The sequence below is a fragment of the Pavona decussata genome, unplaced genomic scaffold, assembly GCF_977016875.1.
Source record: "Pavona decussata unplaced genomic scaffold, jaPavDecu1.1 SCAFFOLD_21, whole genome shotgun sequence".
Lineage (NCBI taxonomy): Eukaryota > Metazoa > Cnidaria > Anthozoa > Scleractinia > Agariciidae > Pavona > Pavona decussata.
Window position 1 is genome coordinate 1,170,452 of NW_028145444.1, and position 15,855 is coordinate 1,186,306.

Genomic DNA, 15,855 nt, shown 5'->3' on the forward strand with positions numbered 1-15,855 from the left:
GTCTCAACAGCCGCCTGTAGCCCAATACCGCTTGCACTCAAAGGTCATCGTCCCACCAGTAATACATTATTACACGCTCTCTAGTGACGCGAGCTTGGACTGCCTGTGTTTTAATATACATTCATATTCGAATAGACCATTTCCGAGTTGCTTTGAACCTTATTATGAAAGCGAGGCTAAGTGCAAAGTTTTTGTTATGAAAAGTAGTTTCCATTCACATGCAAACAAAACTAATTTTCATATGAAAAGTTTTGCACTTAGCCTCGCTTTCATAGTGAGGTTCACAACAACTCGGAAATGGCCTACGTATTCATTTACTCATCCTCCACGGATATATTGACGAACTCAAACCCAGGCTACTCCACAAGAGCGCCTGCACAAGAGCACTACACCGTCATCGCAAACTGTCACGGGCTCGAATCCCGTTCAAGTCTGAATTTTTTTCACGCTTTCTATTCGGAACTTTCTAAGTTGCGTAAATAACTGCGAGAGTCTTCCTTCCGATTTACTTCACCCTCAGTTCCAATCAGTGTTTAATATATTCATATCCGTTTGAGAGAATGTTCAAGACCGTAGCGGCGAGGCTTTAAGTCATGTTTGAAAATATAATTTATTTCCTATACCTAAAGATTCAAATGAAGACGTTAAAGGGGAAGAATCAAGCGAATTTGATGTCATTTTCAAACCCAAAAATGTTTGTCTGTCAACAGAAACATATAAGATAATTATAAATTATTAGACCACGAGTTGTCCTTTTCAAGAATTGAGTTGATCTCTTCTTTCCTCTCGTTGTTCTAAAATTGTTTTGTAGCTACGTGGTGAAGCTCGTATTTCACCATTTTTAACCAAACAGGTAGGTAAACAGGTCAAAAACTCCATGAAACTTTCCCTTTTAAGCGACAAATTATCCAGGAAATGTAATTTATGTAAAAATTACACAACTGACATGGGAAGTTAATTTATCCTCTGAATAGACAATATCAGAAATGTGAGCTCCAGCTCTTTCTGAATTAGTTTGTTTAACAGCAAAGACTTACTGCGTGCCTGAAAATAAAATTCTACTTTCAGTACATAAACAACTTGGGCCCCAACGAAAATAACTACTTCGGAAACCAAAATTTAGTGCACCGCGCATTGAATTGACACAGGAAGTTAATTTATCCACTGAAGAGACAATATAAGAAATGTGAGCTCCAGCTCTTTCTGAATTAGTTTGTTTAACAGCAAAGACTTATTGCGTGCCTGAAAATAAAATTCCACTTTCAGTACATAAACAACTTGAGCCCCAACGAAAATAACTACTTCGGAAACCAAAATTCACTGCACCGGCATTGAGGAATTTTAGATTCAAATTTCTTGTCTCGCATAATAATCATGTTTACTTTTCTCCACAACCGATAAAAAAAACGGGTAAGGTCAAATTTATAAACATTTATGCGAGATGTCCTCAGAAGCTACGGTGTGATGTTAAAGTAGTTTTATTTAAAAATTCAAACTACGTCAGCCAAAAAGATGATCGGCTGCCAAATGATTTAGGATATAATTAGTTATTTTACGTTTCCTCAGGTCATTGTGTATCGAGAACACGAACAACAATTCCTTATCCCGTTAATCTACAGGGACAGTTACAACGGCTTAAGCACTCGGTTAGTGAAGAAACACATAAAGGTCTATCAATCTGGTAAGTTATATGGGGAAAACGGGTAAAACGATATTAAAATACGTCGACTGTCAGGGCAGGATACTTGAAAGACGAAAACTAGTTTAGAATTGCTGTACCCTTGGACTTTCCTTATCATATTTCTGATAGTTGTTGAACTATTTCAGCTCGAATTAAACAGAATTCATACACAGTCTGTTTCTGTATAAAAGTACATTTTTTTCTTAAAATTTAAAATGCTTAGACTCAATTGATAAAGGGCAGGAAGTCTTAAGAAAAATCGAGCAAACGGTTTTTGACTCTTGGTGGCTCTAATCCACCTGTTTGCAGCGATGATGCAATGATGTTGTGCTATTAACACTCTTTGATGGTGTACATGCGTTATTAATAAGTCATATTGTGTGCATTTAAAAGTACGTTTTAAGGGTATGTTTTTAACACGCGTTATTTCAATCATAAAACACAAGTTGGTATTCGATCAAAGGGCCTAACCTTTCCTGTAAGCACGGAGCTGTTTAAAATCTAATCTTCGTGTGGTTGTTATGATGTGGCTGTTCTTTTGATGGTTAGAAGAATCGCTGAACGATTTTACACTATTTTTAGTCAGCGATATAAATTCAAATTATCACATGCCGTCAGGAGATGCGCGCCCTGCCGGATTGTTGATACGTGTCCTCCATTCACCCGTGGATTGCACGATGACGTTTGTTTAAATTGCCTTTTACGATATAATTAGCTACTCACTGCTCAATTCTATGTAGATTACCTGTACAAGTAGTAGTATTAAGTTGAATAGATTAAATCGGTGTGCTAAATTTGGCTGCAGCTTCAGGAGCAACCAAGTTTACGTCACGGGGACATTGGAAAAGCCCTAATAAGATGTTATTGAAGTAACTCGTTGCTAAAGCAAATGAAACGAAAGACACGTAAGCCACCTCAAATTTTCGTAAATTTACTGTGCTCGCTTTACTCTATGAGTTATGGAAAATACTTCCACCTCTAACTTCATAGCTGTGATGAAACTTGACTACACTTTTGTACCTTTCCAAGCTTAAACAAATTGTAATTTCGGATTTGCCAGTTTTATTCTTTACCTTTTGGTATTACGTGACGTTCAATAAATTGTTCTAAGATTTCCGTTCTCGTAAGCAACATACTAGCGAGGTAACCTGCGTACATTATAACTCACTAATAAACGCTCGTAAAAGGTGCATGAAGGAGTTATAATGAGTTCCATTCGACTTATAGGTAGCACCATTTCTTTGACCCGCTCTCAATAACATCACTAACAACAATTAGAAGAATTACACTGTTTGTTCACAAAAATAGGTACGAGAGAACGGAAAATATATAGAATAACTGTTGCTAAAGAAAAAAGGCGAACGACAAATTTTACTTTTTCACTTGAAGAAATAGCAAAGTTATGCTTAATGTGTGACACTTGCGATGTCTGTTTCTGTTAATGATCCGATATCTAACAATCATGAGTAGTGTAGTTTTCCATCTTGTCTCGGGTGTTGTGTAGTTCTGGGAACTTATAACGAAGACAAAAATGTCCAGTGTATAGGCAAGAAGGACAATGTAAAAATAATTTGTTATTCAAAGAGGTGGCCTGTTGCATCGAAAGGTTAACTTGCACAGTCATTCGGTAAAGAACACAACAATCATATAGCAGCAGTATAGTTGTGGTCGGAAATATTTGCTGTCACTGATTTCGAAATCAGGCTTTTGTAATGAATCTCTTGGTGTTAAAACAAAACTGAAGCACTGATACTCATGAAATGCGTGATCGAAACATTCGAATAGTTAAGGCGAGTAACCTGCAGAGATCCCCCGATAAATGATTTCATATTGATATGCAAGTTCTTTGTGTCATATGAACTCAGTTGATAGATAGGGGCTAGCCGTGGATCCCATTCCCCCAGGTCCATCCGGCCGAGGCGCCTGGATATTTTGTTTAGAAAAGAGAAGCTAGTCAAAATTTCGACAAAAGGGGGCCTCTACTTACCTGAAGGTCTGGAGTTAGAGCTGCTCTCTCAAAAAAAGTATAAACGAATTAAATTCATAGAATAACAGTAACATTGTGTTTTTTTTCTTAAGTAAAGCCCTTTTCCTCAGGATCTATATGCCTGTGAATCATTTACCAAAGGTTTCTTTTACACGGGCAAGGGTGGTAACGCCTTCGCTTATATATTTTATTGAGGGCTTGTTGTGAACCCTGACTAAAGCGCAATAAACTCTCTCATTTCTTTGCTGGAATAAGTAGCAGTAAATAGATCGAAATTGCAGTAATGTGGTTCTGGACTGTCTGTTGTATAGTTACTTTTTTTTTTTAATTTTGTGTGCATGGCTAGAACCAAATCTATTGTTGTGCAGCGCACGTGATACAAGATCAACTATAACTGAAACTGAATCACTGCTTAACGACAGAATACCGCGGTCGAAATCTCGCACTAAGGCCTATTTTATGGCTATGCAAATAGTCAGTCAGAGAATCGAACATAGTATACTGATCCACGATTACTTCTAGTTTGTCCAGTTATGTCTAGAAATGCACCTAACCCCGAATTTGGGTACTTCACATAAGACAGACCTTTTATTGTCATTTACATATGACTTTATGTTTGACAAAATATATCGTCCGTTTGTGTTTTGGTCAGAATTAAGGTTAGGAGACACCTGTGACATCTATCATACGGTTCATGCATCTCATTAGCGTGTATTTCTGGGCATATCACAGTTTGTCCACAGTTTTAAATCATTCAGAGAGAGCTAGGGGGAATTGAGTAAATTTATTTCTTTTTATTTTTAAGTCCTGTTTACTGATAACGTTCTCCTTGACACGTAGGGATTAGAGTATAGCCACGTGCTCAAGTAACAGTTGAAAAATATTACTGAGGTTCTTGAAAAACAGTTGAATGACCTGAGAAGGATATTGAAGGGAATTAACTTCCCGGAAGAGGGAAAGTGGCGGCACAGCACAATAGATTGTTTACTTCACGCACTACATTATTTTGCATAAGTACCATCTGCTTCGCCGACCATCTGAACTACGGTAATCGAGGAGGCAAGTCGCCCTTTTGTTTTCTCGCCATGATTCTCTGTAAAAAGTAATACTGTTTACAACAAGAGGAAATCACAACAGTACTACTCACAACTCTTCTGAGATGCGAGGTCGATCAGTTATAAAATGATAAGGTTTTTGAAAATGATATGCATGATCGTTTTTACAAGGAGTTAAATAATTATTCACATTTTAGTTCACGTAGCTCAGTTATGACTTCCGTACTCAGCTATCCACGCTTTGTTTTCGTGATCATGTATCCCTTGACTCATTACTGCGGCTTCATATCAATTTCGTGGTGCGTTTATTGAAGCGGGTTTGGATGGCAACGTTTTTAGTTTGTGAGCAACATGTCCATGGAATCAAAGTATAATGGAAGTTCTGTTGTTTCTCTGGAGAGTAATAATTATTCATTTGGAGCCGATATTTGGCAACATTTGTTATAGCAGGTTTTTTAAGTGCTTTTCCTTGAATATCCTAGTTTTCAAGGAAAAAAGGCGGCGAAAGCCTTTTTCAGTTATGTTGCGGGAAACATATTTTTTTCTAATTTTATGACAAAACGAAATTGTTAAACAAACTGAAACAAAGAAGGAAGTACAAAGAAGAAATCTGAGAAGTTGTGTTAGCTAATAGACATCACGCAACGAGGAATCATGCTAAAATGTATCACGCGCAAAGGTATTAGGCAAAAAAGCATTTCGCTAAACGCCATAACGGCGTAAAAAGCAGATTACCCAGAAAGGCACGCATTAGGCATCAAGATACACGAAATGTGTCTTCCAGTTCCATACTTTTTCAGCAAGTCTGGTGACAATCAGTCTCGTAAGCACGGCGATAGGTGGTGTGTATCAGGGCTGACTACCTCTCTAAGGTTAACTAAAGGTGGATTTCCAATGTGGCGCACATTTTACGTACAGATGGTTTTCCTTGCGTAAAAGAAAGGGACATCTACGAGCTGCTAACGTAACTGGTGGACTGGTGATTTTTTTTTTTTTTTTTTTGCGCACGGACGTGAATATATTTAATGGCTTAACAACCTACGCGAACGAAATTAGAGACTGTGTGGGCAACTTGTCTAAACGTTTAAAGTTTAACAGCTCTCGACTGTTACGTTAACTCAAGCCGTTTATACATCGATCGCTTTTTATTTTATTTGCGTAATTTACTGACGTAAAGCCAGTTAATTTAAAAATTCACATCCATCATAGGCGCAACGTATAAATTACGCTCCAGGAGAAATCCACCTCACAGATAAAAAGAGTTCAACGTTTTACGCTCACACACCGGCCTCTCAATGCGTGCATCCAGAGGGCATTCGTTTTCCTACGAACAGGTAAAAAATAATTTAAATTCGAAGTTTTGTTTTTATTTGTCGTTTCCACGACTTTCGAAAACCGAATACTAATATACATTTTAGTTTATATAAACAAACATGCATTTTGTTTGTGGTTGTTGTTTTTTTTTTCGTTTTCGTGTCATTTACATTTCTGACTTTCGCTGACCGGAAGAACGTCAGCACTTCCTGTCGTCATGGGATGGCTCTGAAAGGTCTGGATCTTGGAAGAGTGAAAATTGCATTGGGAACTACCAAGGAGAAAATGGCGAATTCTAGCGTGGACGAAGATCTGTTCTATTTTGAATTCTTTGTGTGTCAGATAACGGGAGAAAGAAGAAATCTTTCCCTATAGTATTGCAGCTTTAATATTAAAACATGAGCATTACAGTTTAATTTATAGTTATAGCAAAGAGGCGGGAACTTGTTTAACAGTCTTGAGAAGTCAGGCTCACAATCTGACGACGTAAGCGTCGAGTAAAAGATCTTGTTGTGACGCAGCGGAAAACACAGTCTGAAGTCAGTTTGTTGCTAAAAGAAGTGTATCCTTAATTGGGTTTACGCAGAAAATCGTCTGTCAAACGATTAACTGGAACTGTGCGCCAAAGAAGTTGTGGGGTGGACTGGTATGCATGAACTGTCGGTGTTGTTTGTAAAATGAAAACAAAAACTACGGCTATATTTGCTGGTTAGTCTTCGTCTTTATAGATTTCTTGCCATGCATCCAACTTCGCAGTTTGGTAGGTGGGGAGGGTAATGATTTGGCGAGAAAGAATGCTGATCACACAAAGAGAATTTGCGTACGGCCCCGACAAAATCAGTAGATACGAAATTATTCAGTTACTTGCCTGGGACGCTCGAGAAAGCCTCAATACCAATACGTCAGACTCCTTCCTTCGCATGATAGGTACGGTATCGTGCTTGCTGCTTGCCATCAGAACGAAAGTAACCCGAAAACTTACAACCGAAGTAAACGCGACCAGCATTCCACGACAAGGTCGGAACGTTAACCAAAACACTACCAAGCCCTCTCTTCCCAAGCTTCCCTTGGGCCTTTTGTCATTTGGAATGCGAACGATTGATCAATTCTTCGCGCAAAAACAAAAATTGAAAATTCGGATTGAAATTTTCTATTTTGAACTTTCTTCTAAATCCATGTAATCGTGGATGGTACAAGGCTGTGGCAACGGTTTTCCTGTGAATAAACGAATAACACAAACTGTTTTATTTTCTATTCAATGCTCAAGGAAAATAAGAAGTCAAAATTTTATTTTTGTTTTTAACATAAGGAAAAGCGATAAAGCGTTAATTTAAAAAATTAATTAGCGTTTATTACAACACCTTCCATGAAACCTGCCTGCAAACCATCGGTGGTAGTGGTCTGAAATAAAACTAGTCCAAGGTGAGTTTACATGTGATTATTATTCAGACGTTTGAAGAACAGAAAAAAACGACCAAACGAATTTCATTTGGAGTATAACTACCATGATATCCTACAGGCGTATTAAAGAAAAGTAACAAGGCAATATAAATTTAACTGCCAATACCACTGAATAGGCTACTAAATCAATATTTTTATCTTACAATCCAGATAGTATCAAACACATTTCTTGGTGTTTCATGATGTCCGTCCTCTGTTGGATGCAGTATACCAAGCATTTCTTGTTGCTAGTCACCTGTTGTTTTTTGGAGCTTCCTTCCATCACAAGCCAGACATGTTATGAATACCCTACAGGAAGTAAGTGTGACTATACTAAAAGATTTCCTTTTTAATTAAGTTGTATTGACTACAAAAACCTTTCTGGTGCTAAGGTGTTATGATGTTTGCCAAAGTTCACTTTCAAGCGGTGTTTTGTAGTTTCTTACACTATCGTCAGTTCTCTAACAATTTAAATAGTTAGAGTCTAGGAGCCATATCATAAGTATAGAATAGGTAAATTATGATCACCCAGGTAGGTGTAGTCCAGAGAAGGACTGTTTGTGGTGACATTGGCTGACGCTTCAACAACCTGGGTAGAAGTCATTATCGGAGTCCTTTGACTCTGATGGTAACTTAAGCCCCGTTCACAACCAACAAATCATGCTTAAACAATATATGTAAAAGCGTTCTCTTGTAAAACGATTTTTAAAATTATAAGCTTTCGACAGTCAGTCTACTGTCTTCAACAGATAAAAATGCGTGATGAAATAAACCGCAAAGAAAAATTTAAATATGGAGAGTAATATGCATAAGTAGAAAAAATTCATATAAGAAAATAATGAAAAAGCATACTAAAGGTGCTAAAGCTAATGTTTGTTCAAAAGAATGAAATGTTGCCTCGACAGTTTTGACCTTGTGCCATAATTCCGTGTCTTCCTGGTGCGATTGTTTCCTTTATCAATGATTGTGGCATTGTCATTGTGTGATTTACAGGTTCAGGCATGTTTTGAAACGTTCGAGCTTTTAGCACATTGTTTTGTATAATTTTCAGATATGCTCCTAGATATGATTTTTTTTTCTGGTGTCAAATGAATGTAATTCCATGAACATGATTTTATAAAAGACATTGCATTGGTCGTCTTCAGAGGGTCGAAACTTAGGGAAAGGAAATTCTTGTTGAAGTGTTCATATAGGTTTGTTGCATTGTGATTTGAATGCCGTGACTTGTAAGGATTCGAATGATTGGCTCATTTCGGTCGTTGCGTTGGGCCAGCGGCCTATTTGAAAAACATGCCAACTAATTCCTTAGGTGTTGGTGTTGGATGGTTGTGACGATTTCTTCATTATGTCAGCAGTGATTTTTATTTTTTTATTATTATTTTATTTTTATCTATTTTATTATTATTATTTTTTTTTTTTTGGAGGGGGGGGGGGGGCATTAGATCGTAATACGGTACTAACACATGTAATTTCGCGGGCCTTTCCAGATTCTGGAACCAGGTTTAACAAAATATAATGAAAATTGGAAACAGAAAGCTCAACCATTGAATTTGACGTAGGATTTAAGTAAAATTTAACTTATGCCTTCATTTGTGCTAAATCTGTAGTCAAACAAGAATCCGAAGGCAGCTTTTATGATGGAAACAATTTTAAAATGGATGTTTAACTAAACATCTTTCAAACGTGCTTAAGCCTTGGTAACTCTTAAGCCTGGTTTACACGTAGGACGCAAGCATAAGCATAAGCACAAGGATGTTTACATGTGCGATAAGCATAAGCCTAACGTGACATACGCAAGCGCAGAAGCATAAAAATTTAGCGCAAGCGCGCGCCGGGCTGCCTTTTGGCGCGAGATTTGATTCCAACATGACGGAAAATGGCAACGCGTGAGTAACTAATATGTACGCTGACAAAATGTCACTGTTTTTCAGTTTCCTTTCCTTGCGCTTGTGTTTATGCTTGCATCGTTCCGGTTTACACGTACGACGCAACGACGCAAGCATAAGCACAAGCCCAAGTGAATGGAAATCGTTCCATTCTCTTGCGCTTGTGCTTATGCTTGCGTCGTTCTGTCGTACGTGTAAACCGGAACAATGCAAGCGCAAGCACAAGGCGCTTATGCTTGCATCGCACTGGTTTACACGTAGGTTTCTTGTGCTTATGCTTATGTTTGCGTCGTACGTGTAAACCATGCTTTAGTGTGCCGCCTGATGAATGGGGCATTAGTCTGCTCAGGCTAGCCATAGTTAGTAGGCTAACGAAACGCCATCTCACTGGTCTTTATTAATAATAATAATAATAATAATAATAATAATAATAATAATAATAACAGTCTTAATTTAATCAAAGGATAAAAATAGATATCCTAAGTTACAGTGAAAAAGTAAAAAAAATAGTACACGATAAAATACAACAATATTACAGGATAGAAAAATACTATACTAAATTATATTTAAAAATAAGTCTATTTACAAAAGTTTTTCTCCGTTTTTAACTTAGGAAGGTGACACCTTCTCCTACGCAAATTATATACTGGTTCTTTTTCATTAGGAATGATCGCACCTAGCATATGATTATTACTGATAGCTCTTTAAAAAGCAGATTTATCTCGCTGTTCTAAAAGATCAAATATGCTGACTGTTAAAGAGATTAAATGACGCTTATGACACCTATCCAACCAGTTCATCATAACTTATCTTCTTATAAGTAAACGCATCATATGCAGTGGTTGGTTATTGGTGATTGGTCCCGTTCAATATAGCTGTATAATTCATTTTGGATTCATCGTGGGTTTCTTTTGGATTTATTTAAACTTGGACTTGTAGTTGTCTATTACTGGGGCAGTATATGGTGATTCGTCAAAAGAGCTACATCTCTTAGTAATATTTCACTCAATTTGTCACCCAAAAACCTTGAATTTAAAAGTTTGCAAGCACGAAATGCATGCTGTTGATTTTACTTTCAACCCAGCTGCTTTGTCTTCAGCAAGGCAGTCGATAACTAAACATAGCTTTATTGATCTGCCTTTTCAGGTGCTCCTTTAGTTGAAATCTCCACATCTCCATCACTGCATCTGTGGACCTTTGGCACTTCCCTTAATTTGACTTGTACTGCACGTTTAACTGAAAAATATCCATGGAAAACATATAGGGATTCCAAACCAGTGAAAATCGAATGGTTTAATTCGTCAAAGGTTCAAATTCATAAATGCCCGATCGCGAGAGGTTCAGCTACCGTTAACGTTATGAATTGTACACTTGTTCTTGGCGCCTTTATTGGACGGAACCTCAGTAACAGTTACACTTGTAAAGCAAGCAATGACTATGGCTATTGCACCACGAAGAAGTTTGATGTTCCCATCGGTAAGCAGGAATTCTTAGTATTCTGAACCCTATCTAGACCGGATGGGCTGGATTCTGCCCGCAGCAACTTTGAACCTGAATACGCGTACGTTTATTTAATAGGGAACTTAAAGCACAGATGTTTTTAAACCACGGATGGAAAAATGGAATTTTTCCCTTTTTGGAACGTTTTCGCGCCATCGCGTTTGTAATGTCAAGCCACAAGAGCTGTCCTTGGTAAGGAGTGAAATCACGCCAAAAATGGAAACATTCGACTTCCGGTTGCCGTCCGTGGCTGACGAACGTCTGTGCTTAAGCTCCCTAATATTAGCGCAAATCCCATGAAACTTCAGGACTTTATCAGAAATTTATCTGGAAAAATGTTGATGTGGTCGGTTAGTGCCCATTGACTTTAATGTAGCCACGGCAACCAATTTTTATGAAAAACTATAAATGCTCCGGTCTGAAAAGACATAAACAAAGCACGCACTAGATTAGGAGTAAGGTTCATACAGGTTGAAAGAGTATATGACGGTATCATTGCATGAATAAAGGTGTTTTCTTACGACTAACTGTTAAAGTTTCAAACTCGTCTTGATACTGATTAATACGATATAGCGTGTGGCTGTCCTGTCCGTCTTGATTATTTTTAAGTGAACTATTAAGTGACTGGAAACTCCCCATTATCCAGTTAGAGGAAGGACATAAAAAGTTAGTGACTTCAAAACAGTGAAAGCGCTCTTTTTAATACAATGATTTTAAAAAGAAGTTGATGATGTAAATTAAGACGAGGTTCTTAATTAATAACTTTTGTCAAGGACTGACTGGTAGATTCATTTGCTCAATGCCCCTCAAGAGATTTTAGTTTTACTCGAGCGTTGCGCGCGTTCTGCTAAAACCAGAGTAAAATTTTGAACAATAAAACTATGACAAACTTTGGAAAGAGAATTATTCACTCGCATGACCTATTATTCTATTTTTGGAAAAAAATCACACCTTCCTTGAGTTCTACGCGCTTGATTGAAATCTACAAAGTTGCGTGGGCTCTCCGAAAACTAAAAATAATGTTCTGAACAGTATTTCTCTTCCAATGACTGTAATAATTCGGCTTAAAACTTTGAAAGTCGTTGCAGAACGATTTACTCGCGAGAAGGATCTTTAGTATTCGACATATTCTATTCATGGATAAAAAGTCACACGTTAGTTGCGTGCCGCGCACTTGATTGATATCTACATAGACCTGTAATTTTTTTCATAACGACCGCAAGCTCATCATGCTGCAAGCGCTTCGGTGAAAACAAGGAAAAATGCTTGATCAGAATATCCTTAATCATCAAATGTAATCAGCTAGCATAAGGCTTGTTTTAAGAAGGAGAAATGTCCAAATTCCAATTCGATGATATATACACACTGAGACCCTAAGCACAGCTGAGCGTCTCAAAGTCATACACCGGGCATTGTTCACCTGATCGCCACCCAGCTTTTGATTGCGCGCAATAAAATATAAATATTTTAGTGCTTCGAGTAATACCAGGCATTTTATTACGAGAGAGGTGGTCGATCTGAATGAGACACATGCGGACATTTTTGGTTGTTTTTGTTGTTTTTGTTGTTGTTGTTGTTGTTGTTGTTGTTGTTGTTGTTGTTGTTGTTTAACTCTCGACTTTCTAATCAGTCCGATGCGCGTATCCGCGCACCGGTGGTCAATTCGCCTTGGGGTACAGTACCACTGAACGATTGACCTGACGAGTGCAAATTTACTCTGCCCACTACCCCAATATAATACAGCTTAATTGTCACGCCGTTAATTTTCCGATAAGTCGTGAGCTTTTCCGCTTAGCTTCGACTAAAGTCCCTCAGCGCTACCAAGGACAAAAGGACTATTGTCTAACGGCACAATGCCCAAAGTTGAGCCGGAACAATAGACCATTTCTTGATACGAAGGTACCTACTTTTATTACTGCGCATATGTTCTGTGCATCTCGAGATATCAGGGTTTCCTATGGTTGGTGCCTTCTAATTCAGGGATATCTTTGCACGATTCCTTAATATGCGGAGAAAGCAAAACTCCTTGCGCGAGCGCAAGTGCTCCTTGAAAATTGGTGGTAACCATGCATTTTTCAGAGATAGTTAATCTTTAATTTGGAAAAAAAGTGCCATACATGGCTTTGAATTTTAGCGCTTTTTAGAATCATTGTTGCCTAGTTATCTCTAAAAAAATGCGTGGTTACCCCCAATTTTCTTTTTGGATTCCAATAGCCCTTGCTAAGAACTGCTTTTCCCGCACAGTCATAAATTGCGCAAAAAAACGTCTGTATTAGTAGGTACCGTCTTTAAAACAAAGTGGTACCCATAACAACATATCTCGGGATATTTGGTGTTAGTTGTAGCTATATATTTCTATTATTTCTGCTGCTTAGACATTCAAACACCAAGAATTGTTCCAGAGAATCAAACTGCGAGCATTGGTGCAAACGTGACATTCACATGCAGAGTGAGAGGCCATCCCAAGCCAAAAATTACCTGGATAAAAGGAAACAGCTCAGATATTTCACAAACCAAGCCGACGGTGCAGACCATAACAGATATAAAAAACGGTCAGAGCCAACTTGTTATAACAAGAGTAACCAGAGAGGACTTTGACAGTTATCGCTGTGTCGCGACGAACAGTGCTGGAAGGAGCATGTCAAGGTCCGCTTTCTTGCAGGAGGCTACAGGTGAGAAGCAACGGATTATCACGAAATTTAGAGTAGATCCACCATTCATTCACTGTCTATTATTCAGTTCGTCGTAGATAGGATAACTACGCATAATCAGTGAAGAGGTATAACGTTGTTGTTATGCTATTAACTGACCAACTAAGATTGAACGACCTAATTAAAAATTCAAATTGACAAAGAGTTTCCTTGCTAAGAACTGCTTTTCCCGCGTAGTCATAAACTGCGCAAAAAATACATCTGTGTTAGTAGGTACCATCTTTAAAACAAAGTGGCACCCATAAAAACGTATCTCGGATATTTGGTGTTGGTTGTAGCAACACATTTTTTATTATTTCTGCTGCTTAGACATTCAAACACCAAGAATTGTTCCAGAGAATCAAACTGCGAGCATTGGTGCAAACGTGACATTCACATGCAGAATGAGTGGCCATCCCAAGCCAAAAATTACCTGGATAAAAGGAAACAGCTCAGATATTTCACAAACCAAGCCGACGGTGCAGACCATAACAGATATAAAAAACGGTCAGAGCCAACTTGTTATAACAAGAGTAACCAGAGAGGACTTTGACAGTTATCGCTGTGTCGCGACGAACAGTGCTGGAAGGAGCATGTCAAGGGCCGCTTTCTTGCAGGAGGCTACAGGTGAGAAGCAACGGATTAACACGAAATTTAGAGTAGATCCACCATTCATTCACTGTCTATTATTCAGTTCGTCGTAGATAGGATAACTACGCATAATCAGTGAAGAGGTATAACGTTGTTGTTATGCTATTAACTGACCAACTAAGATTGAACGACCTAATTAAAAATTCAAATTGACAAAGAGTTTCCTTGCTAAGAACTGCTTTTCCCGCGTAGTCATAAACTGCGCAAAAAATACATCTGTGTTAGTAGGTACCATCTTTAAAACAAAGTGGCACCCATAAAAACGTATCTCGGATATTTGGTGTTGGTTGTAGCAACACATTTTTTATTATTTCTGCTGCTTAGACATTCAAACACCAAGAATTGTTCCAGAGAATCAAACTGCGAGCATTGGTGCAAACGTGACATTCACATGCAGAGTGAGTGGCCATCCCAAGCCAAAAATTACCTGGATAAAAGGAAACAGTTCAGATATTTCACAAACTAAACCAACGGTGCAGACCATAACAGATATAAAAAAGGATCAGAGCCAACTTGTCATAACAAGAGTAACCAGAGAGGACTTTGACAGTTATCGCTGTGTCGCGACGAACAATGCTGGAAAGGAGACGTCAAGGGCCGCTTTCTTGCAGGAGGCTACAGGTGAGAAGCAACGGATTACACGAAATTTAGAGTAGATCCACCATCCATTCACTGTCTATTATACAGTTCGTCGAAGTTAGCGCACGAGGCATGCATTTCAGAGAGAGAACAATAAGTATTATTTTAACAGTAACAATTCCTGACGAACACCACCAATACCATCACCACAAAAACAACAACAATGCCTTGCTCTTAAGGTCGGGTTGCTCTCATATGAAAACAAAATATATCGCTTTACTTTATTAGTTCATGTCCCATAAATAGGAATATGAACTTCGAATACATTGTTTAATTAACCCATGGGGTGTGTCTTCTTTCTTTCTTTCAGTTCCAAGGCTATCTAGATACGAATCAACGTCACAACAAGACAAGATCGTTGCTATTGCCATCCCTTGTATCGCCGTAGCTTTGACTATTTGCGGAATCAGTGCCTTGTATTTGTACCTTCGGTCTAATGAGGTAAGAAACGCGTCTGCCATGCATGGAGAAGCTTCGAATCGAAACGTTGCGAAGGAATAGTCCCCTATTTACTCTTAGAACGCGCGCTTCGAATTATAATACCCAGTTACATTATAGTACCATACATCATCGCTATTTTACAAGTAGGCTCCTTTACTGTCATTTTCTACTGACCAGGAACATAGAGAACAACGATTTCAAGATCTTAGTTTTCTTGAAAGCAGCACTCCAACTAACTGATCTGTAGCCGACACCTAGTGGCCGCAGTAACATCTTATCTTGATTTAGTTCTTTCTGTTGTCAAATGTGTTTTGTTTTCCACTGTAGTTGCGGCTTACTTCATAATCCAACCTCTCGAATGGTATTCTTGAATGCTTGATGCTTGAATAACCATTCAACAAAAAAAATTCCAAAGTAATTGACAATACCCGGAGTGCAAGTTCGGACTGCTACAATGTTTGACACATTAACCGTTTAGTCAATGTGTAGTAGACATTTCGATAGGTATAACAAGCGACATAAACCGAGTAGACATTTATCGCACATGCGTAGAAACTAAGCGGTTCATAAT

The 15,855-nt window shown here is 38.2% G+C and overlaps 2 protein-coding genes across 2 annotated transcripts in view; both read left to right on the forward strand.

Annotated features, from left to right (window-relative positions):
* Nucleotides 1-15,855, forward strand: part of LOC146486109 (fibroblast growth factor receptor 1-like) — a 63,989-nt gene that overhangs the window by 37,168 nt on the left and 10,966 nt on the right. The window lies entirely within an intron of this gene.
* LOC146486112 (peroxidasin-like) lies at nt 1,613-15,629 on the forward strand. Its single transcript, XM_085096497.1, has 8 exons — nt 1,613-1,681; nt 7,649-7,795; nt 10,510-10,839; nt 13,239-13,535; nt 13,884-14,180; nt 14,529-14,825; nt 15,154-15,284; nt 15,612-15,629. Exons 2-8 carry the CDS (start codon nt 7,678-7,680, stop codon nt 15,627-15,629), a joined length of 1,488 nt encoding a protein of 495 aa, XP_084952623.1. The 5' UTR covers nt 1,613-1,681; nt 7,649-7,677.

Bases quoted from the DNA above. Each gene is read 5' to 3' on its own strand.
- LOC146486112 (XM_085096497.1), top strand. From the start codon at position 7,678: ATGATGTCCGTCCTCTGTTGGATGCAGTATACCAAGCATTTCTTGTTG. The intron at 14,181-14,528 runs GTGAGAAGCAAC...TCTGCTGCTTAG, and splicing joins TTTCTTGCAGGAGGCTACAG to ACATTCAAACACCAAGAATT. The intron at 14,826-15,153 runs GTGAGAAGCAAC...TCTTTCTTTCAG, and splicing joins TTTCTTGCAGGAGGCTACAG to TTCCAAGGCTATCTAGATAC.